The sequence below is a fragment of the Drosophila guanche genome, unplaced genomic scaffold (genome assembly GCF_900245975.1).
Source record: "Drosophila guanche unplaced genomic scaffold, DGUA_6, whole genome shotgun sequence".
Classification (NCBI taxonomy): Eukaryota; Metazoa; Arthropoda; class Insecta; order Diptera; family Drosophilidae; genus Drosophila; species Drosophila guanche.
Window position 1 is genome coordinate 1,750,244 of NW_022995757.1, and position 23,527 is coordinate 1,773,770.

General features: G+C 44.5%; 1 protein-coding gene across 2 annotated transcripts in view; it reads right to left on the reverse strand.

Moving 5' to 3' along the window:
- The window catches only part of LOC117590291 (netrin-A), a 44,718-nt gene that overhangs the window by 15,993 nt on the left and 5,198 nt on the right, over positions 1 to 23,527 (reverse strand). For both annotated transcript variants that reach the window (XM_034282778.1, XM_034282779.1), the window contains exon 2: positions 442 to 630. In XM_034282778.1, the coding sequence (XP_034138669.1) occupies positions 442 to 630 (189 nt within the window). The remainder of the gene's footprint in view (positions 1 to 441; positions 631 to 23,527) is intronic.

Below are 23,527 nucleotides of genomic sequence, written 5' to 3' on the forward strand. Positions count from 1 at the left end.
AAAAAAAAAAAAAAAAAAAAAAAAAAAAAGATATTTCTACATCTAGCTACTTCTCGTGTTATTTTCGAAGAGTGTTGCAGGGTATCTCCATAGCTTTGATTTATCGCCGCTTCTTTTCATGCTCTTCTGCCACCCCGTGGCTGCTTCATTTTGCGTTGTTTTTGGTTTTCGATTGGAACGCGTGAATTTATCGTGGTCATAAATTACAATCCCTACACACACTGGAAGGTCGCCTGGGGACGGCAAAGGGTTGCCCCCAGAGCTCTCCATTCGGACTTTGTTTTCCGGTAGCTAATTATTGTAAATTGTGCATTAATCTCGGGACCAGAGGAATGCCAGAGATTAGGCAATCAGTTCTTGGTGTTGGGGAGAGGAATTACGAAAGAGAAGATTGTTGTTTTATCCACAAATATTCGTGTGGCGCACAACGAAAACACTTACCTTTGCACACCTTGCGATGATGTAGCGACTTGGTGGGGTCTCTGTAATAGCCCTCTTTGCACAGGTGGCAATTGCGTCCCATGGTCGAGTGTCGACAGTTCTGACAGACGCCTCCAGAGACGCCCTGAGAGGCGCGAAAGATTTCCATATTGAAGCGGCACTGTCGCGCATGGTTGTTGCAGTTGCACACTGTAAAGGAAAGGACAAAGGAAAGAAAAGGCCACTTTAGTTAACAAGATACATACATCCAGGGGGACTATTCAGATATGAATGCTACACCGTAAACTGTCTATTTTCAATGTCTTTATCAGCGACTTTGATATGGCCGTGGTCCAATGCGATAAATGGAAATAAATGGCACGCAAAACGGACAGGGCAGGGGAAGACTGATTGGAGTTGGGTCGCAGAATAGAATTCGTTGACTGGGGGGGGGGAGTGTTCGATGGGCGATGGGGAGCATCATTTGTCTAGCGGGACATTGGCTTAAGTTGGATAATTTATGCGACGATTTGTTTTGAATTACTTACTTAGGGAATCAGCGACTGGAACACAAGTAGGGGCTTGGCTTGGCTCGGCCCAGAGCTGTACCCTGGTTTGTGATAAGGGGTATGCACGGGTGTTACGAGTAAGTCTGAAATTTCTTATGTTTTTTCTGCATTAAAGTTTACTTCTACCATCTACCATGTACCATCTTTCCCTTTCAGTTGCTCTTCAATCTTTTGCTCATTCTTCATTCACTTCGCTGAAGGCTTTCACTTCTTTCTTTGTTTGGCTTGTTTTTCGCTTCTTTCTCTTATTGCTTTTGCATTTTTCACTTCGTCTTTGAGTGGGGCCAACCTCTAGGGTATGCCACAATCGATGACTCTACGCTTTTCATTCTCTTACAGCCTTTGATACCCCCCAAGAAGGCAGTGGCTGAAGGTATGCTAAACTGTTTAGCTGGAAGTCCTCTGGTCTTGGGTTCGTGTTCATCCAGGGCACTTTCCCATCGATCAGCTACTCTGTTTGAAATTCTTTGCTTATTCTTTGTTGCCTGCTGCTTGTTATGCTTTTGGCAAACAGTTTTGCTATTGACATTCGATGGCGACTGCTGCGGTTACTGGCTGCTCGTTCGGAGCAGCTCCTACATTTGATGGTGGGGCTATGGCTACTGCTGCACAAGATGGTAGACGGTTGTGGAGCTACCACTACAGCTGCTGAGCTGGCATCTTTCGGATGGTGCCTGGACCCCAGCAGACAGAGAGACACAGCAGAGCTGTCAATGGCAAAGGCCACGATGACTGCTGCAGCTTGCGGCTAGACAAAAACTTGAACCAACGAGAACGTCCGTGTGTCTGTCTGGCTGTTGGTCTGTCTCCCTGCATTCGACAGTTGTGTCAACCAAACAGAACTCAGTGCTCGGAGTCAGTGAGTAGAACCAGTAGAGTCCCAATGCTGAGCACACATGTTATAATTATCTTTCACACATTGCTCCGGGGGGCAATCGCCAGACAAAGCGACTCTCCACAGTCCCTTTTTGAAGGCCCTAACTGCTTGTTGTACCCTCTTCCCGCTCCCCATTCCTACCCTCTCCACAGATGGCGCATGCCAGCCGCAGACAAAGTTATGTCAGCGCAAATATTTGAACAAAGTCAGGGACTGTCGCAGTTGCAATCGGAGTCGAGTCGAGTCCGTCGTCTCCACATTGTATATGCAGAATCGTCAACAAAAGCTAAGCAAATATTTAGAAAAAGCAGAGCTCCGAAAGCACGGCGTGTGGCTAATTGCCCGCCCATCTTTCATTCAAGATCTTCCCATCTCATCCCACCCTATCCCATCCTAACCAAAAAGGGTACGGCTCTGACTCTGGTTCGGTGTTAAAAATGCTAGATAATTAATTTTAATGACACACTTACGACCTGCGAATGCAACTTGATTTATGGGTAGATTTGTCGTTCGCCTCGACGTTTTTGGGGCCATGTAAATTTCACTTCGTCGATTACAAAATGCCCATCGAGAGCTCAATCAAATGCGACTTAAAGCGATGCATAAAACTGTTCATTAGCCAGACCCCAAGCTGCCGTTGCCGCCGTTCCAGCCGCAGCAGTGTGTTATCCGAGAAAGGTGAGTCCAGTAATTAAGTTCAAATTTGATAAAAACTCACTCACACACACACACACACAGCCTCCCCACGAATACTCCAACACTCAAAGATTGACTTTTTGGTATGGGGGAGAAAGACAATGAAATCGTCTCAGTATCTTCGTCTCATGGCGCTGCATCTCTTGGTCAGGGAGACTTTCCCATAAAAACGACATTTGTGGAGCCGCCTAAATTGTTTTTGTGGTTCATTCGAACAAAGACTTGGCACCCAAGGGAAAGTTACCAAAACGCAGGAAATTGTTGTGTCCTTGAGAACAGATAACGTTTTGTTGATAAAAAGTCTTAAAGTCTTTTGATTTCGGAAATATGTGTGAGGTTATCTGCTGAAAGGAATGCAAGTGGAGACAATGACGAAATGTAAAAGGATCGAAAAGAATAAAAAGCTCGTGCTAAGTACAAAACTACTCTCGTGTTGTGGCATTTCACTGCTGCATTACGGTAAGAAGCATCTTCAATCCAATCCTCAATGATTTCTGACCTTTCGATGTATGTTTTCGCCTAGATACACAGAACCCTTGGCCTTCCTTGCGAGTATCTTGTGGTCGTATGGCAGACGCATGTTTCCGGCTGTGTTGACACAGTGAAACTGTTGCAAGTTATGAATGGAAATGGAAACTCTTTGGTATCTCTGCAACGCACAACGGAGCGGATTTTCTCAGTTTGGCATCTCTAATTAACTGCCACATAAAGAGAGCGAGAGAGAGAGAGAGAGAGGTAGAGCCACAGAGAGTTGTGGAACATTTTTTGTTGCGTTGATGGGGGGATTTGCCGCTTGGTCAGGAGCAGATTCGGCTAAGCTCCCAGCATCCGCTCTCGGCTTCAGCTTCAGTTGCAGCTTCAAAGGGAGCAGGAACACCCAACAGCAGTCAGAGCCATTGATAAATTGTCGAAAAGTGTTCGTTCGGTTCGCTCTGGCCATGGCCAAAAAAATAAAAACCAAACACACAAAAAAAGGAACACCGAAAAACAAACACAAAACAAAAAGCGAAACGGAGAGAACGAGCCCAACCAAAAGCCAATTCTACGTTGACTTTGCTCTTCGCCATTGATGTGTTTCGACTATACTCTTTCCCAATGTAGGGTATTGCGAGTAGACAGAAAAGGGAAAGTAGAGTTTTGTTTATTAAATTATCAGAATTCATTACGAATATATCTATGATTTTAGGGTATTTCCATCATCGGCCTTTGTGTGTTGCATTTACTTCTTGTATGTTTTTTCCACTGCTTTGTCGTGGTGTTGGGGTTTGAGGTTTTGGTACTGGGTACTGGGTACTGGGTACTGGGTGCTTTTTGTGTTTGGGCTTTTCCTTGCCCATGTCCTGCCAGAGCGTTTTCAATTTTGCTCCGCTGCTCTCTCCTGTGACTGCTGACTGGTCGGTCGACATTTCACCGTTTTATGATTGATTGCGTTTGCCTCCCAGTGATTTTCAGTTACCCGAAAATTGTGAATTGAATTCGTGCTGTCCATACGACTAGTGCACGTACGTACGAGTGGGATATGGGAGAGAGGAATGAACCCATTGAGGGGTTTTCAATTGCTGTTGCTGTTGCTTTTGTCGGTGGTACGGTTGCGGTTGCGGTGGGGCGGAGAGGAGAGGAGCGGAGTGGAGCTGGCCTGGGCTCTTGCAATTTGACAATTTCATCGCAAAATTGTTTTGGTGTTTGTGGCAATGTTCTGGCGCTCTGGCATGTGTCGGCGTGCATCCTGTCTGTGGCTCTGTGATTTATCAAAAGTGGTTGGGAAAAATTGCAACGCTGTTTACGTGCATTTCGTGGTAATTAATAATTTTGAATTCCTTCAAATGAGAACAAAGCTCAAGCACTGTGTGCTGATTCACACTCGAATCATTATATCGTCAGTGTCTTTTTCTGATCTCTTGAGTGCTCTACTTTTCTCGGAATGATGGAGGAACCTGCCACACTCTTTGAACTGTTGCTCTCCGAATCGGTTAGTGTTTATAAACATTTTCATCGTAAATGCCCCGCACAAGAAACAGTCGTAAATAGCCGCCAACTTTCATAAATTGTTCGCACTTTCTTCGCTGGAAGCGCTCACAATACCCAGAAATAATCATCATCATCCATCCACAAGAAGCCCTCCCAGCCCATACAGCATAGAGCCAAACATTTAACAATCCTAAGCATCAAACATCTAACATCCAAGCAGCCATCAGATCAGCCCCTGGGCAACACCTCCCTCTGTGTCTACCACACCATACCATTCCGTACTATAATAAGCTCTTTCGGCCTGACGGAGCAATTAAGATGTAAAGTTTTTGCACCCCGAGGCGCATCGTCTGTCTGTCACCTACTCCGATGATAATTGAGCATTTGGCATACGCGATTATGAAATCATTAAGAAAGAACTGAGGGGCATCCGCCCCATTTTAATGGAGTGACAATTGTTTCATTTTCAGTAAGGTTCTAATGTGTGCCAGAGTGCTAGAGGAAAAAACAGCTATGAAAATGAGAGGAACGAGTAGTCATATTATCTCATATGGATTGTAATGATTCTCTCTCTCTGCATTATTGGCCATGGACTCCCCTTAACAGCCAACCAACAACATATATGAGAGCGAGATTTTCTATGCTAAAGATATATGATGACCTCAACAATACACTCTTAAACTGTTTGGGCATACCCCGTGAATGTTTTTGTTTTTAATAGCAAACGTTGAACACAAGTAATGGATTAAAGTATGGTGTGTTTAACAGCCCACGCGTACCCCAGATTCTCAGATTGTCCCAGTCCAAACTATTCGTTCTGTTGCATGCCCCATTCAGAAGACACAGACACAGACACAGACCTCGGGGGGGTATTTTTTATTTTTTGGGAAAACTGAGAAACATTTTTCTTTTGGCGCTTCCTTTTGGACTGCAATTAAGGCGACTGCAATGCTGCGTTTGCTTTTTTTTGCGTGTCTCTCTGCCGCGTGCCGCGTGCCGCAGCTGCAACATTTTCCTTGTCAACGGGCGGCGGCAACAACAACGCGATTACAAATTGTTTGCTGCCAGCGGCACAAAAAATAAATACAATAAAAAATAAAGCGACAAGAAATACCGACAAAAAAGCACAGCGAACAACAACAAAAATGTCTGCTTAAAAATAAGTTTTTTAGATCAGGGAGGAGGAGTCGAAGAATACTCCAACTTGTTCTCCAATTAACGTAGAAGCGTATTAACATATACAAAGAAATAAATGTATACTGTATCTATGTACGATTCTTAGATGTTCCATTGATATCCTGTCGCTAATAAAGAACCCATTTTCATGGCTTCACTTTGGGCCCACACATACCGTCTCCCGATGGAGTGGAATTTATGTTTAGTTTTCTCAGAAAATGTTTTCCTCTTTCTGTTTGTTATTTTATTTAAATCAAGGCACACAATTATTTCAATTCTCTTTTTCTTCTACGGTTTTTTTTTGTTTTTCATTTTCGAATACCAAACACCGAACTTTGATATTCAGTTCTTCGTTTTTCTTGCATTTTCCCAAATTAGTGCGCGGAGGACCCCGAAGAAAAACAATAAACAAATTTTCAAAAATGTTTGTGTGCTCAGCCTTCGATTTGGTGTTGGTTCAGCGTCTGCCCCTGCCCCTGCCCCTGCCCCTGCCCCTGCCCTTCCCTGAGAGGGTGCGTTGAATAAACGACTCGTTAAGACACATAAATAAAACGCACCAAAAGTTTCCTAATTAAGTCGCATGGAAAACACACGCACAAACAGAACCGATAGAGTGCCAGGGGCAGAGAGAGAAAATTGGTCCCAAAATGAAAATACATCGAAGAAAACTCGGAGGGGGGAGGAATCCTACATATAAAAATGCAATACACTTTCGATACGGGGAATCTCAGCAAATTTATGAACACTCTTAGGCTGGTCTCTTTCCAGAGCCAATAAGCTTGGATCTTTATGGTGTCTCACACTTTTGGCTAAAGTTAAGTGTAAATATCTGCGGAATATCCCAGAGAGGTATGGGGCATGTCCATCTATTCTTAAAACTACATGAATCAATGCAATTAGCTCTTTTTGTGAACCTTTTTCCTACGACATTTAGCGCCAGTTTCACTGGATACAAAATTACATTACTCTGTACTAAATTGTCTCGCCTTCACGCCCTTCCTGCCTACTGGGCCCATCAATTAGTTGATACAGCTTCACCTTGCGTGGAAAACAAAGAAAACTCAATTGAGTGTGTGGCCTGGCCCGGTCTGGCCTGGCCTGATTGGTGTGGAAAATATCGCCCGTGTGCATGCGCTCGAGTGTATCTTGTGTGTGTGTGTGTGTGTGTGTGTGTGTGGGTGGCGTATCTATAAGATAAACAATCCAGCAGCAGCTAGATCAACAACGGTTGCAGGTGATGTGAAAGGTCGGCTGCTGCGGTAGCCGCCCGCCCGCTGATCCGACCAACAACAACTCAAGTGTCCGACCTTCGGGGCAACCTCGGTTCCATGGATGGGTTTTTGATCTCTGTTATACCCTTTTTTTTTGGCAAAGGGCATTATGAACAGATTGTTTGTTCCAGGGAGAATATATTACGTATATTTTTGATCCACATTAGCAGTGTGTGAGTGCCAGAAAATACCTAAATTTTGAAGATTTCTTTGGCAGAATTCAGATTATAATTTATATGAAATCGTTGCATACCAAATTCTAGGGATAATTGCCTCAAGGGTATCAACAGATTCAGCAACGCCATGGTTGACGTTTCTTCTTGTTTTGATTGGGAATTTGGATGCATTTTCGATTTATTTTTTGGGTGCTCGATCATTCGCTTGCGCTTAGCTCAGAGTCAGAGTCGTAGTCGTAGTCGTAGTCGGAGTCGGACCTGGCTGTTGCTGCGGATGTGTGGGGCAGGCGTGGATGTGGTGCCTATCTGATAGAGCTGCTGGTTCGTGTGGTGTTGAAATGTCAGCAGCCCAGCAACCCAGCAGCAGCACTTGCGCGCACATGGCCTACCGAGTGCGGCAATATGTTTTGTTTTAGCATTTTCCCCATCCAGTTGTAGTTGTGGTTGTAGTTGCTGTTTCATTTGTTGCGTTCTTCTGTTGTCTGTTGTCTGTTTCATTTGCATTTTGTTTGTTTACTCGTGGCGTATCTTTCGAGTGGATTCAATCTCTCTCTCTCTCTCTCGGTGTGTTCGTGTGGTGGACTCTGTGCCCCAGGGCCACGCCTTAATTACCATCCGCCAAGGGGCTAATTCATATAAATGATTTTTAAATGCGCAAAAATATGCAGCTACTGATTTGTCCCCTCAATAGAGTTGTAGATGATTGCATTTAATTAAGCAGAAAGACAACTTCGCCCCGCCTGTTGCTCCGACGCGTGTGAATGTCAATTAAAAATCGTATCGCAATCGCAGTGTATCCCAAAGATTGTCTATCTTTTTATGGTCAAACAGATTCCCTAGAATCGAATGCCAGACCCGGGACCTGGGGCTGGGCCTGAGACTGGGATCGGGATCGGGATCGGGACCTGAAATGCGATGCGATGCGATGCGATGCGGCCGAAAGGTCAAAAGATGCTGCTGGGCTGCCACTGCCACAGCGGCACAAGCATAAATCAGTCGCGCCACCGGGGAGGGGCAGACAGAGAGAGGATTTCATTCCGATTCAAACTCTGGCGGCATTTTCAATGTCACATGCAGTTATTTGCAGATCTTTCAGTTCTTTTTTTATACGTTTTTCTCCCCCCTTTGCTGCTCCTCTCCTCTGATTGCTGCAACTTGTTGCAGTTCGCAGAGAGCTCTTGTAACTGAAAAAGAGAGACAAAGAGATACTCTCACTGGGCGCAGAGGTAACTGCGACTAAGGATCGTGGACCATGATTTAGTTAACATATTTTAGATTATATTCCATATTTTATTTATGTTTTTTATCTATAAATTATTGCAGTCGATCGCCATAATTCCCATCTTTGAAATATTCTCCAAGAACTCAACTTCTATCCATGACATTTGGTAAACTATTTTTCTGCCTAACAAAAGATTAATTATGTTTTGTTGAATTTCGAAGATCATCTTCAGAGATCCGAGAAAATATCCTGTAACCTGTCAAAGTCAAATGTCATTCCTTGCGGCTTTCAGGACGAGCCACTTATTGTGTAACATTTTGTAAGAGTATTCCACAGAATACTACTATTGCACAATTCACTTTTTAAATAGTTTCTTTTGGTTGCGTTTCGTTTTTTATTGTAGTTTTTGGCAATTCGTCATGGTCAGGGTGTGCTCAGGGGATCGGTTCGGTTCGGATCTGTGTACGTGTAAAATCTCCAGCTGGGAAATACAGAAATTCAAATCCTTTTGTACTTTTAGTGTCGGCTTCCTCTTTCTCTCTCTCCATTCCCAGTTGCCCGTTTTGTTGCCATTTATGGCACTTAAGCAAATTAATAAGAGATGCCACCAGAGGCCCGACAACTGGACAATGAGAACTGAATACACTTATGACAATGGTTTACGTTGGGTTATGGCTATGTCCTGTTTGTATGGGTATGGGAAATGGTACCCGGTATTGGTCATGATGAGATAAACTATCCCAGAATGGGCGTGTCTGCCTGCTGCTCCTCCTCGGTCGCCTCAGTTTCGTTTTCATGGATTTTAATCTTTTTTTTCCTTTTTTCTGTGAGTTTTTCGCTAAATTTCAGCATAAAGATCTGAGAGGGAATCGAATCCGGCTCTGGATAGTGAGAGAGTGAGAGAAGGTCCGTGCATTGTGCACTTATTGTCTGTTTTTCGGGATTTTGAGGCTTCGATTTGGTCAATTGTTCAATGAGTTTTCCGAGCGGCAGCTGCTCAGGCCCTGCTCTGCCCCTGGCTCTGTGGCTCTCTGCCAATGCTTCGCATTTCTGCCCATTCAATGGAGAGGAACGTAAAATGCATGCAAAACTATGTATGAGAACGGCCCTGGCCATGGCCCTCGTGCAGCCTCCTCTGTGCATTTATTAACATTTGTTCCAGGCAAAGAGCGAGACGGAACAAGGGACCTGGTCCCTGAGAGTCCCTGGGACCCTGGACAGACGGTTCTGTCCATGCATTCGAATTCACATTCACATTCATTTTCGAATTCAGATGCCCAATGAAGTGCAGTTTTCAAGCCTTTTCTTTTCGCTGGGTTTTCAACATGCCCAAAAACACAAAACCCAAAACCCAAACCCAAACCCAAAAGAGGCACCTAACAGGTGTGCAAACGGTTGCACAAATGGAAATGTTCTATTATGATTTCCAGTGTGCAACTCAGACAGCCGGGGAGTGGCAGTGTCCGACGGAGCAGATGTGTGTGTGTGTGTGTGTGTGAGGTGCAGCTAATCAATTAGTGACAACATAAATCGATTTCCCATTGAGCAAAGGGGAAGGGATTTGCCTATAAAAGTGCAAAAACGACATAAATTTGTGTCCTGCCAAAGAGGACAGGAACAGGAAGTAGATGCAAAGCATGGGATTGAACAGGGGATAAGGATTGAGAGTTTTGGGTTGGAATTACTATAAAACTATTTCCATCGATGGTCTGGAAAATAATAATTATTTTTTGAGCACCTCTGCTCATTTATGATCTGTATCTGTCACAAATCTCTTTTGGCTACATCTCTAGTCACATCTTTAAGCCGAATCTCTGGTGCCATTTCTCGTTTATTTGCTTAATGAACATTCAACTGAATCAGCGTGGCCAGTCATGGGTTTACTCTTTCATGCTGTAAAAGGCGGCACTCAAGAAACTGCACTCTGCAGATGATAAATGTTTCAATTCGAACTGTGGACTGTGACTCCCATTCTCAGACTCCTAATCCCTGAGTGGCTATGGATTATTAGTTTCTCACACGATGCTTGATCGCGCTGCTCTTTGGCGATGCCTTTGCCATTTCCCATTGTAATCTGTGTGTGCCTGGATGGAGATGGAGATGGAGATGCCGGGATACGGGATGCCTAACTTCCTAGGCTGTTTTGCTTCAGTTCGGGCCAAGAGTCAAGTCGAGGCCGCGAAGCCAAGTACTTGGACAAATCCAGTTACCTGATAGCTTCCATTTGGCATTGCCATTCACTTGAATGTGGCATAAAGTATATTGTCAATGGAGGGCTAGAAGATGGGGGAGCAGCAGACTCAGATGCAGATACAGATGCAGCGATACCCGCGCGAGACGACAAATCGTGAAAGTAACATGAACGAGGCCAACGAGAAGCAAATCACACAATGAGCAACCAAACAATGATAACAAGTAAAGACTTTTCCCTCGCTCTGATCTCCGATCTGGTCATGATTCCCCGCCCCCAGCCCCGCCAATGGAATCTTTATTAATATTTATATATATATAAACAATATTTGTGGGGATTTTGCTGGAAACGCTCGAGGTCAAAGAGATAAACGGAAGCTGCACCACAATCGAATCCACAATCTGCTCTCCAATTGAACCTTTGGTCTGCGTCTTGGAATGGCAATTGGGGAATGGGAATGAAACTCTTGGAGACAATGCAATTTGCATATTAAGACAATGCCAGTGGACAAAAACGTACTATACACTTTTGTGTGTGTGTATCTTAAGCTTTTCTTTGTGGTCCAAAACGATTGGCAAGGGTTGCCCTAACAGCAGCAGCGGCAGCACAAAAACGGAAGGAAAACTTAATTGCAAAAGGCAAAAATTAACACCACAGACCCCGACACTTGGGTAGTCGTAAAAGCAAAAGACGAATCCAAGTCCGAATCGGAATCGGAGTCCGAGAGAGAGAGAGAGAAAAAGAGCAACGAGCCACCGCTGGAAGGGAGGCCAGAAAGTTATGGGCCAACAAGTGTAGATAATATTTATGGCCAAGACAAAGCCGCAACACAAGATGGCCCATGTACCATACGTACACACTCTCGTACAGACCACTGGAGGAAGGATCCCTCCGAGTGGCTGTAGTATCTGGTATCTGTCTCCCTTTACGGCTCTTGGCTCGTTTTGTGGTCACTCGTACTCCTCTCCGCTCCTACTATCTAGTGCCATTTTACTTTATGGGACACTTTTGCAATTTCATAAAGCAGAGGCCTAGAGGTTTGGATATGGCCTGTGAAAGGATAGTCCAGCCCTCGCCAGTCCCACTCCCAGTCCTTCTTCTTTGCTGCCATCCTGGGTGTCCTGTCCCTATCTCTTCCTCTTCTGTTTAGAGTGTTTATTAAATGCCAACTCCTCACAAAAAGCAGTCAGCAGGCGGCCTTAAAAAAAAACAAAACAAGAAACACACACAGCAAACAAAGCAAAAAGTAAGAACCAGATGAAAAAACTCCCTCACTGGCCCTTAACGACTTTTGTTTTGCTTCTGTTTGGTTAATACCCTGCCCCTGGGCGGGTTCTACCTATCGTTTGGACAACCCAGAAGGGGAATTAATGCCATTTTATAAGTTAAAAATGGAAAGAATATTAAGTGGTTAGGGAATAGATTTTTAATTTAAAAATGTAGTTGCTCCACCTGGAAATTCTTTTAAATGTAATGCTAGATGGAAATTCGCTGGAAGATCTAAGTTTTTATAACATTTTGGACTGCGTTTGGCAGTAAAACAGCAGAAGATAGTGGATATCTAGTGTGTTTTATGCCACTTGGCAGAAGTTTTAGCTTGACTTAAAAATCGATGAATATGGATTTGTGGAAACTTTATTTCCAAATTCAACTAAAACTAAATAAAGTGCAAAGTTTCTTTGCATTTCCTGTGTGAGTTGGCACATCATTCAGAGCACTCTTGACACCTTTCTTTGGCATTATGTTTATTAAATATGTCTCATACTAGTAAGAAACTGAGGACCCAATGCTCTCCGAAATATTGGCAAACAAATACAAAGATCGATAAGAAGATTTTGATGGATATGTTTAGCAAAAGAGTAGAAATAAAACTCCATCTCTGTTTAGTTTTCTTAGTGTGTTCCATCTTCGATTTGTTGCATTTTGTTATTTTCTGCCTAGTTTTCTCTGCTCTCTCGCTGCTCCTGTTGACTATCTTTCACAATTTGTGTTGTTGTCACATTTATCGCACTTTATAATTAAAAGAGGACAAAAAATACGACAAAGATAGTAATACAAAAATACAAAATAAAAGGCGACGCGAGAATATATGAATAACGCGAAGCGAAGCTATGGGGAATGGAACCCAATCCCAGATTCAAGCTGCTGTGGCAGTGGAAGTCCGATTGCCCTTTCCATGAATAGCCCCCTAACCCGCCGACTCCTACAACTCCATGTGGCTGCTGTGCTGTGCTGTCGTCTTATCAGTTGGCTAAATAATGATAACAATAAAGAAAAGTCATGGCATTGTTGTAAACGGTTTCTCCACTGTTTCTGTTGCTGTTTCTTTTGTGCTGCCTCTCCTCTTAATAAATTACATATTTATGTATCTTTAGCTTGGCTTGGTGTTTCTTTTTTGCTGTCTCCCGTTGTCTCCCGCTAGTTGGCATAATTGTTGTGCCCCACCATCTGAAGACCCATCGCCCATCTAGTCCCAGCGCCAGTGTTCCATCCCCGGGTCCGATGCGACGCGGCGGAAGATTAACAACTTCCGAAATGGCTTTTTTAATGACACCAATTATGAGTTTCTTATCGGGACAGCAGCTGGACACCTTACCTCTATTCATTCATTCTCGCTCTCCATCTCCCTTGCTCTCTTCATCTTTCTGTGTACTTGCAACCTTTTTGGGGAGACACTTCTTATTTATTTTGAACTTTTAATGAAGTAATTTTTGCCCCCTTGTGTAGTGGGAGTAGGTGTCCAAATATTATTACAGGAGGGCAGGTGGTGCCTGCTTTGGCGTTTGACTTTTGCCTGCCTTGTTTGTCAGGGGGAATAAAATGAATGAACTTAGAGAGTCGACACATAATAGGTGCCTTCTCCACTGCTGAGCGCTGAGTGAAGGTCAAAGTGTCCGGAGAGCCATCGAAAGGTGACTGAATCCTTTTGTAAAATCTTTCACGTTGCCTGCATATCAAAGTGCAAGAGCCACGACCAGTGCCCATTGTTCCATGACAACTCGCTGGACATTCATTCATTCATGCACTCGAGAACTCAAAGTAAAACTCAAACTCATTCATCAGTTAGCCAGTCAGTCAATCCGACTGAACACTCGTTCGACTCATCGTTTTCCCATCTTGCTGACTGTCATCTTTTCACCTTTCACTTCCTCAAGGGGCCAGCAGGCAGCAGGCAGCAGCACCAGCAGCAGCATCATCATCCTCTCTGTGGGCGCTGTGGAATGCCAATGCCCCGAAATCAATTTCGAAATATTTGTCGCCTCGAATCTGTGGAGTGGAGTGTTGTGCTGTGGCGGAACTTGACCGATTTGTTTATGCATACAGTCGAGCCACTTCAATTTGTTTGAGCTGATAATTTGATCTTTGTCTCTCTCCCTCTCTGTCTCTGTGTTTCTATCGCTAATGAAGCCAATGTCAATTGGGTTCCATCATCTAGTGGCAGCCAGTAACAGCTCCATCGTTGGCATTCCGGTCGTGCAACGGCGCCTTTTCGGATTGTGCAACGTCATCGGAGGTGTCCGTTGCCTCTGAAGGGAGCTGGAGCCTCCGACAATCTTCGCATCTCTCTGCTGCCTGGCCGCCCCCTCGTCTGGTTTGATTAATTAAATGTAATTGAGTTTTAATAGGCATCGCAGAGTGCGCCCCAGCACCTCCATGACGCGGATGCGGGCGCGGGTGTGGGTGCGGGTGTCGCATGAAGGTCGCGTAGGCTGCAAGTTGTCGGACCGGCAAACTCATTAAAGCCTTCAAGTCTTGGCCTATCTGTTGGATTGGGCAAGCCATCACGGGTCTCTCCGCTCTCAACTCTCGCGCTTAACAATCACTTAGCGCATTATTAAAAACGCTTTTTGATTGCGCTTTGGCGTGTTTGATCTGTGGATCGGTGGAAATCGATAGGCGTGCCGCTCTTCTGGCCAGCGGCTGTACATTGGATACCCTATCAAAAGCAGGTGTATACGTTGCAAGTTTGAAGGAGACAGGAGACTGCTTTTTTCCTACTGCTGACAAGATATTTGTGAATATTGGGAAGACAATCCCAAGTCTCAATCAACCTCTAAATGGTAAAGCAAAGTAATGGGTTCGCAATATTTCTGTCATCCCAAAATATGTTCTAGATAAATCAATTACCACACGCTGTAGGGGATATCCCCTATTCGAGACACGCATAAGCCCATTCATCTTTGGAACAGCTCTCACACGCTTCTCTCTATGTTTCTCTCTATGTCTCGTATCCAATTCCGATTCGTTTTAATTGACGATGGCCAAGAAGTCGCACTTGGAAATGTCTCAATCTCGATCTGAGATGAGACCCAACAGCAACAGCAACAGCAACAACAACAAGAACAACAACCCACGGCAAAATCTACATAAATTTTGTGGTCAAGAAAAGAGGAAAATGAACAAAAATAAAACACAAATACAAATAAACCAAATCGAAACTTTTTCTTTTGTGCATGATGACTATGATGATGATGATGTTGTGGTTGTTGTTGTTCCTGCTGGCGGTGGGACACGCCCCTTGCCTCCCAAACGTGTTGTTGCTGTTGATAATTTGCATTTGATTACAGCGAAAATTGTTGGTTCCGGCAAAAGGCTTTGATTTCTAATCAAAGCCATTGGATCTTGTAGAACCGAAGATTACCGGTGTGAGAGACGGACTGGCGGACATTTCCTTTGACACGGGTCTTATGATACTTGATCCGTTTTTTATTCGTTTCGAGACGGTGAGAGATTTCCCTTTCCCCCCTCAGAAATGAAGTTGTCAATGTTCTTGGAATGGTTGGGGTAGGGTTGGGGCAGGGGCAAGCGTATCGTAACATGCCGCCTAATAAGCTCCAAAAAAATAAACAAAAATTAATAACCTCGATTCAACAATGGGGGAAAAGTCTACGACTTGGAACACACCGTCTGTGGCCCGCCGTCTGTCGTCAACAAAAGGCCAACTCAATAACAATAAAAATAACAAGATGTCATAAAACGGGGAAATGGCCAAAAGGCTGTGCAGGAAGAAAGTAAAGCCGAAAGTAAATGAATAAGTAAATAAGCGAATGCAAAAGCCCAGAAAAGTGAAGGGAGTGGGATAAGCATTCCAAAAAAGGATAATTACGTGCTCGAGCATCACAACATACAATCCGCAAATAAAAAAGAAGAAACCAAATTAAAGTGAGCCCTGCCCTTGGATAAAGGGGAGGAAGCAATGGGCCCCTGGGCAAATAAACAGCAAAATAAAATACTCCACTTTCCGGAACAGACAAGACACTGAGGGTTCCATAACGAATAAGGGATATCCTTGAGTGAAATACAATTCAATCATCGCATAGCAATGATATAAACACTCAAGCTACACAAACCAATGTTCAGTATTATCTCCATAAAAAAGACTGTGTTAGACTATGATTTTTCCTGCTTTAGGTGTCTCTAAGAAATTGTACTCGTGACACAAAGAAATACCCCTGGAGTACCCTTCAAATGCTGGGTATCAAGCGGGCAACCAACCACCAAAATACAGCAAACCGAACAAAATATAAATACAATTTTAAAAAAATCTTCAAAATTTGTCAAATGAAAATGTTTGGGAAAAAGGAAAACGATGAGTGCCACCCACAGCCCACATCGACTGCATCTCCCCCCCAATCAGTGGAACACAATGAAAGCTAGATTATTGTTGTTGGTTTTCCCTTGCTCTTTCCACATTTTCCTTTGGCCCGTGTTGCCGCTTCGATGACTTAATCTCGTCGTCTTTTGGCGCCTGTCGAGAAATCCCGACAAGATAGTCCTCCCCTTTGAGCCCTGCCCTGCCCTGCCCTGGGGCTGATGGAAACCCTTTTAGGCATGGAGAGGAGAGAAGGGCTTTACCTTTCAAACAGGTGACCATTTGTCAGAGAACGCCCGAACATCCCCCTCGAGCGGCATTCGGCTGGAAGAGGGTTGGATGGATAGGACATTGCCGGAATGAACGGCATAGAACTTCAATTTGGGAAAATACTTTTACACAGCAAAATATTTGTGTAAAATTTAATTAAAGTAAAAATACCCAAAATAACATCGATGGATGGTTGGGATGGATGGATGGATAGATGGCTGGAGGGCTGCTCAAAGCAATAAACAAACTAAATGGAAACTAAGTTGAATGACTGGGGGGATGTGGATGGACAGGTGGATGGAGAACGAGCTTTAACGAATATTAAAAGAGCTGCAAAGAGGAGATACATTTATGTGGCAGACAGAACAACCCTCGAAAAAGTTCCCCCCATCAAAAACGATCGTTTTATTAGTGATCGATCGATCTTTGCGTTTGAAAGTTCAGCCAAAAAATACCTTGGACCTATGAGGTCCACTTTTGCGGTAACTTTTGCAGCTCAGCCTCGAGTTAATTATTTGTCTGACCCAGAGGCAGAAGAGGCCGGCCACTCCCACCCACTCGTGCAACATCATTGTATCATCCGCATCAGTATCATCATCAGTATCAGTATCAGTGGAGCAGCAGCCATCCATTCGACAGTTTCAATTTTAATTGCTTTTAACGTTTCTCGTCTGATTTTTGGGGAGGTCTTTTCGGGCTTTCGGGCTTTCGGGGTTTCGGGGCTTTTGCCCAACCTGAAATTTGCTTTTCATTTATTTTATCTTATTTTTCCTCACCCCCTGCTTGTTTGAGGGGTTAATATTTGGATTTGTACTTGTACCGAGGCTCTGCACCCAAACAAAGAAAAACAACAACAAAAGCAAAAAAAGAGTCAAGAGACTCTAAAAAACACGTTGCAATTTGGTCAACTCGCCTAATGAGCTTTTTATTTGACTAAAACACAACAAAAAAACTCTGTTTTTCTCTTTGAGAGAATATGTAAAATGTGCTGGAGGGGCTGTGTAGTGGGTGGGGCACTCGGGAGGTAGAGCTGGATGGGCTGCGAGGGCCCAACCCAAATGTAGCCTCGATTCCCCTCAATTCCGAACAACACAAATTGTGTGTTAAAGTCTTGTGATTAAACAACTTTGGCACCTGCCCCGGAGCCCCCATGCTACCGCTCCTACCTCCGCTTTGCACTCTCCCCCCTTTGTGGCACCTTCTTGTGCATTTTGATTGCACTTCACACCTATGCCCCAAAGCACTGCCCCGACCGAGAGGCGTCAGCGTTGTCGTTGCGCAACATCTACTCTTCGCCGAAGCAGGCACCTCTCCCAGCCTCTCTAAATCGTTCTCTCTCTCTCTCTCTCTCTCTACGATACCAACATCGCACTCGTATTTTTTCCACTCATTCTGGGATTTTCGGATAAATTTGCTCGCTGACAGGCAAAAAGGTGAGAAGAGGAGTAGAGCAGAGAGCAGGTGAGTGGTGTACTTTAGCCGATAATTACGTGTATTGGGAGCAAATTTTATGGCAACTTCGTTTATCTCTGATGAGCAGGCGGCAGGCGCAGGCGGCAGGCGCAGGCGGCAGGCGGCCAATGGATGGTTGGGGGATCCATCCGAAAAAATTGTAGTTTGCAGTAAAGTGCAGGAGATTTAAAGACCAAACGAATGGAATGGAATGGAGGAGCAGAAAAAGGCTTTCCCAAAATATACAAGAGGAAAGAGAGAGCTACTAACGAGACAGTTTCGTGGACTTATTCCATATTTGATTATAATTTTAGGACTATTTTGTTGGCTTAGAAGTTGAATCTAAGCATTAAAGTTTGCAATTTGGATAGTAATATCGTGATCTAACTCGAAGTAGGAAACAAATACCAATTTCAAAGTGGGGCTAAGAGCAAAATCTGATGGTTAAAGCTAGATTTAGCGACATATACAATACAATATCCATATACAATGATTCAAATGCAATTTGGGATCGTATGTCATAATGAAAGTGGCAATAAAAGACATATTTAATGATGTCTCACACAAATCAAATAGTTTTACGTTGGGTAAATGATCAGATTTAAGTAGTAATTAAAGCTATAATTTGCCTGCCTTGATTGAATCTTAATCCAAGTGAAAGTAGAAAATATTTTAAGCTCATACTCGCAGTTGATTAAAGACTGAATCCAATGTGGCAGACGTATCCCACACATTCCATATCCCATAACCCATATCCCATATGCAAATGAAATGAAATTCGCCCCCTTCCCAGAGTCCCAGAGTCCCAGAGTCAGGACATGGCTTTTGCTTGTCGCCCTTCCAGTTACTGTCAACCATAGAGCCGACAATTTGTTAAGTGCAGATCCCCGACTTCATCAGGGGCTCAAGACCCCCCCTCGCTGCCTGTCCACCGCTTTGGTTGTGTTGGTTGTGTGTGTGTTCATTTCTGGTCATTTTATGGCGCCCACAATTGCAACTTCTGCTCGGCAGCTTCTGTTGCTGCAACGGGTAAGGTGGCAAGGTGGTAAGGTGGCAAGGTGCAGCGGTGGCAGCAGCGGTAGCGGCAATAATAAAAAGCGAGAGATGAAGCCGCCGTGGCCATGGCAGTTGTGGCCTGTTGTTGCAGTTGCAGTTGCAGTTTTAGTTGTTGCCGTCACTTGGCGAATCTCGAATCGCATGTCCAAGTGTTTTGAAGCGTGCACAGGGTAGGAGGGAGACCGGAGAGGAGGTCTGGGAAGAAGCTGCTGCTGCTGTTGCTGCTGCTGCTGCTGCTGCGGCATAAGTCAACATGTCTACAGCAACACCATGTTGCTGTTGTTGCTGCTGATGCTGCATGCATAAATCTGTTGCATGTTGTAAATGTTAAGCGCGGCAGCAACGTTTGGCGGCGTCGACGTATTTCATCTGAGCTGCATCTTTGGCGCATTTGCGCTTCAATGCGATTTATTTGCCCGTTGTTTGTAATGCCATTTATTGCCTCTCGATGTGGATGTGGATGTGGATGTGGCAGTGGCATGTTGCCTGCTTGTCCGAGTAGTTGTGGCTATTCCTGTGTGGATGTGGATGTGGATGTGGATGTTGCTGTTAAATGCTTATTTACATTACGTTTAGCGGCACTTGGCTGTGGCGGCTCGGCGGCTCCCCCGAAAAAAAACAAGCAGCCACCAACCAAGCAACTTATGCGCCCAGCAGCACCTCTTTGGGGGCAGCCTCTTTAGCGGCAGAGTGGCGGTGGCACACAAGATGAGGCACGGCGCAATCCTACCACAGCACACATTTTGATTTATGTCGGCAATGCTGCTGCTGCTGCTGCGGCTGCTGTTGCTTTTGCTTTTGCTAGTTTTTTCTTTGTCCGATATGCCATACATATCATTAGCCATAAGCCAGGACAGACGAGGGTTGGCTGTAAACTTTCTTGCGACTTGAAAGTCTTATCCTCATGCTAAACCATCTGCAAAACTATCTGTGCAATGTTTCTCCTGCCCATCGAGAACTCGTGTATCGACCCATGCAGCACCCTTCCATGCAACCTACACCTAGGTCTATTGTTGCAGAAAGTATGTACATACTCGTATGGTTATGGGTAACGTGTGTTGATGCTGTTGTTGCGCATGAGCAGCAGCTGGCTGCCCCAAGTAACAATTGCCATTCCCCCATTTCCCATATTGACAGCTCCAAAGGGAATGCTACTTATTCGAACATTCAAATTCAAAGGAATTCACTGTCGTGGGGCAAAAGGCGCAAGTGCAGCAGGCAGGCAGGCAGGCAGGCAGGCAGGCAGGCAGGCAGGCAGTCAGGCATATGCCACAAGGGGGAGTGGCACATGTGCTGGCTATATTTTTATGTACAAATGTATTTGCAACAGAAACTGATTTAATAGATTCCACGAACATACACAGGCACAGAGAAACAACCTCGCCCGTGCCCCGTGCCCCGAGCCACTCCCTCCCTTCTCAAGGCATTCCTCTTGTGATTTTTTTTAGTTGCTTTATTTTGGTTTGACATTTTCCAAGGGGCATGGATGGCATTCACAGCTTATTAAAAATGTATGTTCCGGTGCCATGAAGTATGCAACAATCTCTTATGCCGTTTCTTTTGGCACTTGGAACGGGGCTTGGCACGGAAGAGGGGAGAGGGTTAGCCAGAAAGGATTGGGGAAACCAGTACCAGAGGATTGCAAGCACAGCCAGAGAGGCATGAGGCAAGGATTGGACGCAGCCTAGGGTGGATGGAGGAGCAACCAAGCCCCTGATCCAATTAACTGCTTACACAAAACTCAAATGGCCAGACAAATACGAGACGGAGATGGAGATGGAGATGACGATGGTCTACTCTGGCTGGACACAGGCATTCATGGACATATGTACGTACAAATGTATGTGTGGGCACATCTTCCTGTGGCACAAACCCCATTCTATCCCCTAGTAATAACAGTAAAAATCAACGCACAGCATTCGTCCTGACGTCCTCCTGAACGCTGGCCCTTGGCTATTCTCCAGCAGACACACACACACACACACACACTCCAGAGAACAGAATTGAAGTGAAGTGAAAGAGAAAGAGAAAGGACAGCGGCAAAGGCTCATCTCATCTCCCGGGTTTTTTGCCCAGCTTTTTACCTTTTGATGCTGTGGCATAGATGCCGTTTCCCCACCACACACCCCGGGGGAAGAACATCAACTTTTTTGTGGACTTGGACACATTTTGAAAGAGGGAAAGCACAGCACGCGGCAGAAGAACAATGTGAATCGTTTCTGACTCTTGTGAGGCATCTTTTTGTGGATATTTTGTTTTACTGACAAGTTGGAAATTTAAATATGTATCTACATATATTCAAGGTAAGAAACTTAACCAAGAAACCGCCTGAATCATTTGTGTGGCAGATGCTGTAAAAGCTTCACGAACCATTATTTGTAATTTGCTCTGTCTTGACACGAAAACTTTTGCTTTAACGTGAAATATACGCATTGTAGTGCAACATTTGATCTATTGATATTTCATTTCCGAAGCGTGCATCAAAGATCTTCAGAAAAATAAGAGCTACATATGTACACATAATAAGCAAGATCCATCTGGAGGCAGTAGATTTTATTGGACTTCTGCAGATTGTTTGAAGCGTCTGTCTGAAGTTGTGGGAAACAATAAGAAACAACACGAAAATTTATGGACAGATATAGCCCATTCCAATAGACAACAACAACAATAAATAACAAGCTTCCAAATATGTAAAGCGCTAAATTAAGGAAAGTCTGTAGAGAGTTGCGCCTGTAGAGGTATAAAAGAGTATTTACCATTCGTTTTGTGGCTGTCAACTGCTGCACCGTGCTGATCTGCCTCAAAGCTGCTGACTTAACATTTCCGTTTTGTTTTGTTTTGCAGCTCCCGCACTCCTTCCCCGTCCCCCTCTCTCACTCTCTCTCTCTCTTTCTGTGTGTCCTGGGCTGCTATTGCCTTTTGCTTTTGACGTGCGTCTGCCTGATGAGCCAGTCGTTCGGTCCTTGGCTTTTGGGGTTGCATGTGTAACGTTATGTGCATAAAAAATAATCATAATCACTTGAAAGCCAAGCCAAAAACCCCGAACCAGAACCCAGAGCCCAGAGCCCAGAGCCCAGAGCCCAAAACCCAATCACAAAACCGAACCGAAACAGAAAGCCAAAATCCGCAGCTCAACAGCAAAGTAAAGGATTCTCCTTTTTGGCTGGAAGCGTTTTGAGCACTTTGGCTCTTTGGAAAAATAAATAAAACATAAATTTCTGCACAAAAATCATGGATCGGGCAAGTGATTTTCGCTTTTCCCATTTCTGGTTTGTGCCACGTTTTCCGGGGCTTATTACAAAATACAAGCTGCGAGTAGGAGTATTGTTAATTGAATTTAATGAACGGGAGGGACTCCACTAGCGTGGCAAGTGATGAATTGGCGAGTGTTTAAAATTCATAAATGCTGAAAGGCAAATGTTAAGGCAGGTGAGGTGGTCGTTCGGGTGTCGCACGTGAAAGGGGGGATGTCAGTGGATGTCCGTGGCTGGAGATTGGTATGTGTATGTGCTGGCCAGTAAATCAGAGAGCGTATGGCAATGACAGCCTCGTCACAGACAGCCGGCCCATCATAACGAATGGTCTCGGCATCCGCTAGCCCAACTCTAACCCCAGCTGCAATCCCCACCGAAATCCCCAGCACCTGAGGGGGTTTCTATTTTTCCCGTTGTCGCTTTTCGCTTTTCTCTTTTTTTTCCCTCTCCCTCTGCTGTGTCTTTTTTCAAGTGCGCATTTGACAAGCCCAGTAAACAACAATTAAAATGACAACGGAGGAGATGGAAAGGCGAAAGGATATCTGCAGGGTCTCGTGCTTTCTTCTCCTGTCTCTTCTGTCGAAAAAAAAAAGGAGTGATGCCTCGAATGTAACTGATGAAAACTGACATCAGGCACGCGGCACGGTGCACGGTGCACGGTGCAGGGTCTGCTGTCCTAAATTATAGCCACAGGACATTCACACACAAAAGCAGCGAAATCACTGCCACACAATGCCATTCTCATCCGGCACTCTGCAGAGGCAAATAACTTGAGGACATGCCAATGCAATTTCGAATCAATGTTCCAGGTTCCAGGACCAACTGGGACCCGGAAGACAAACTGAGAGAAAACAAACTAAAAAGGAAAGCTGAACTGAACTGAACTGATGGAAAAACGCATCCACGGGGCATGTTCTCGTCACAGATGGACACTATTCTGGAGGGCTGGGGGTTTTCTACAAAAACTGAGATTCGTTTGGGATTGCAGAAAGGCATTTGAAGAATCAAAAACATCATTCCAATTAAAGGAAGTTCTAGAAAAAAACAACTAGAGGAAATATTTGGCAGAGTTAAAACACACAGGAAACATTTACCAATGGAAGGGACAAGGTCTTAAATACTTAAATCAATTCGTTAACTAATGAATGCTAAGGTTTCAAATAATTGCAGGAAAAATGTCTTAAATCTCAAGACCCCCTGCTGAAAGCCAACACTGAGTGGTGTTTGTTGGGTTAACCTTGTGATATACTCAGTGATTCTTCCAACCCGATGACACATAGTCATCATCATTATCATCATCCCCAGATACAGCGGCATTAGGAGCCCCTTTCTGCCA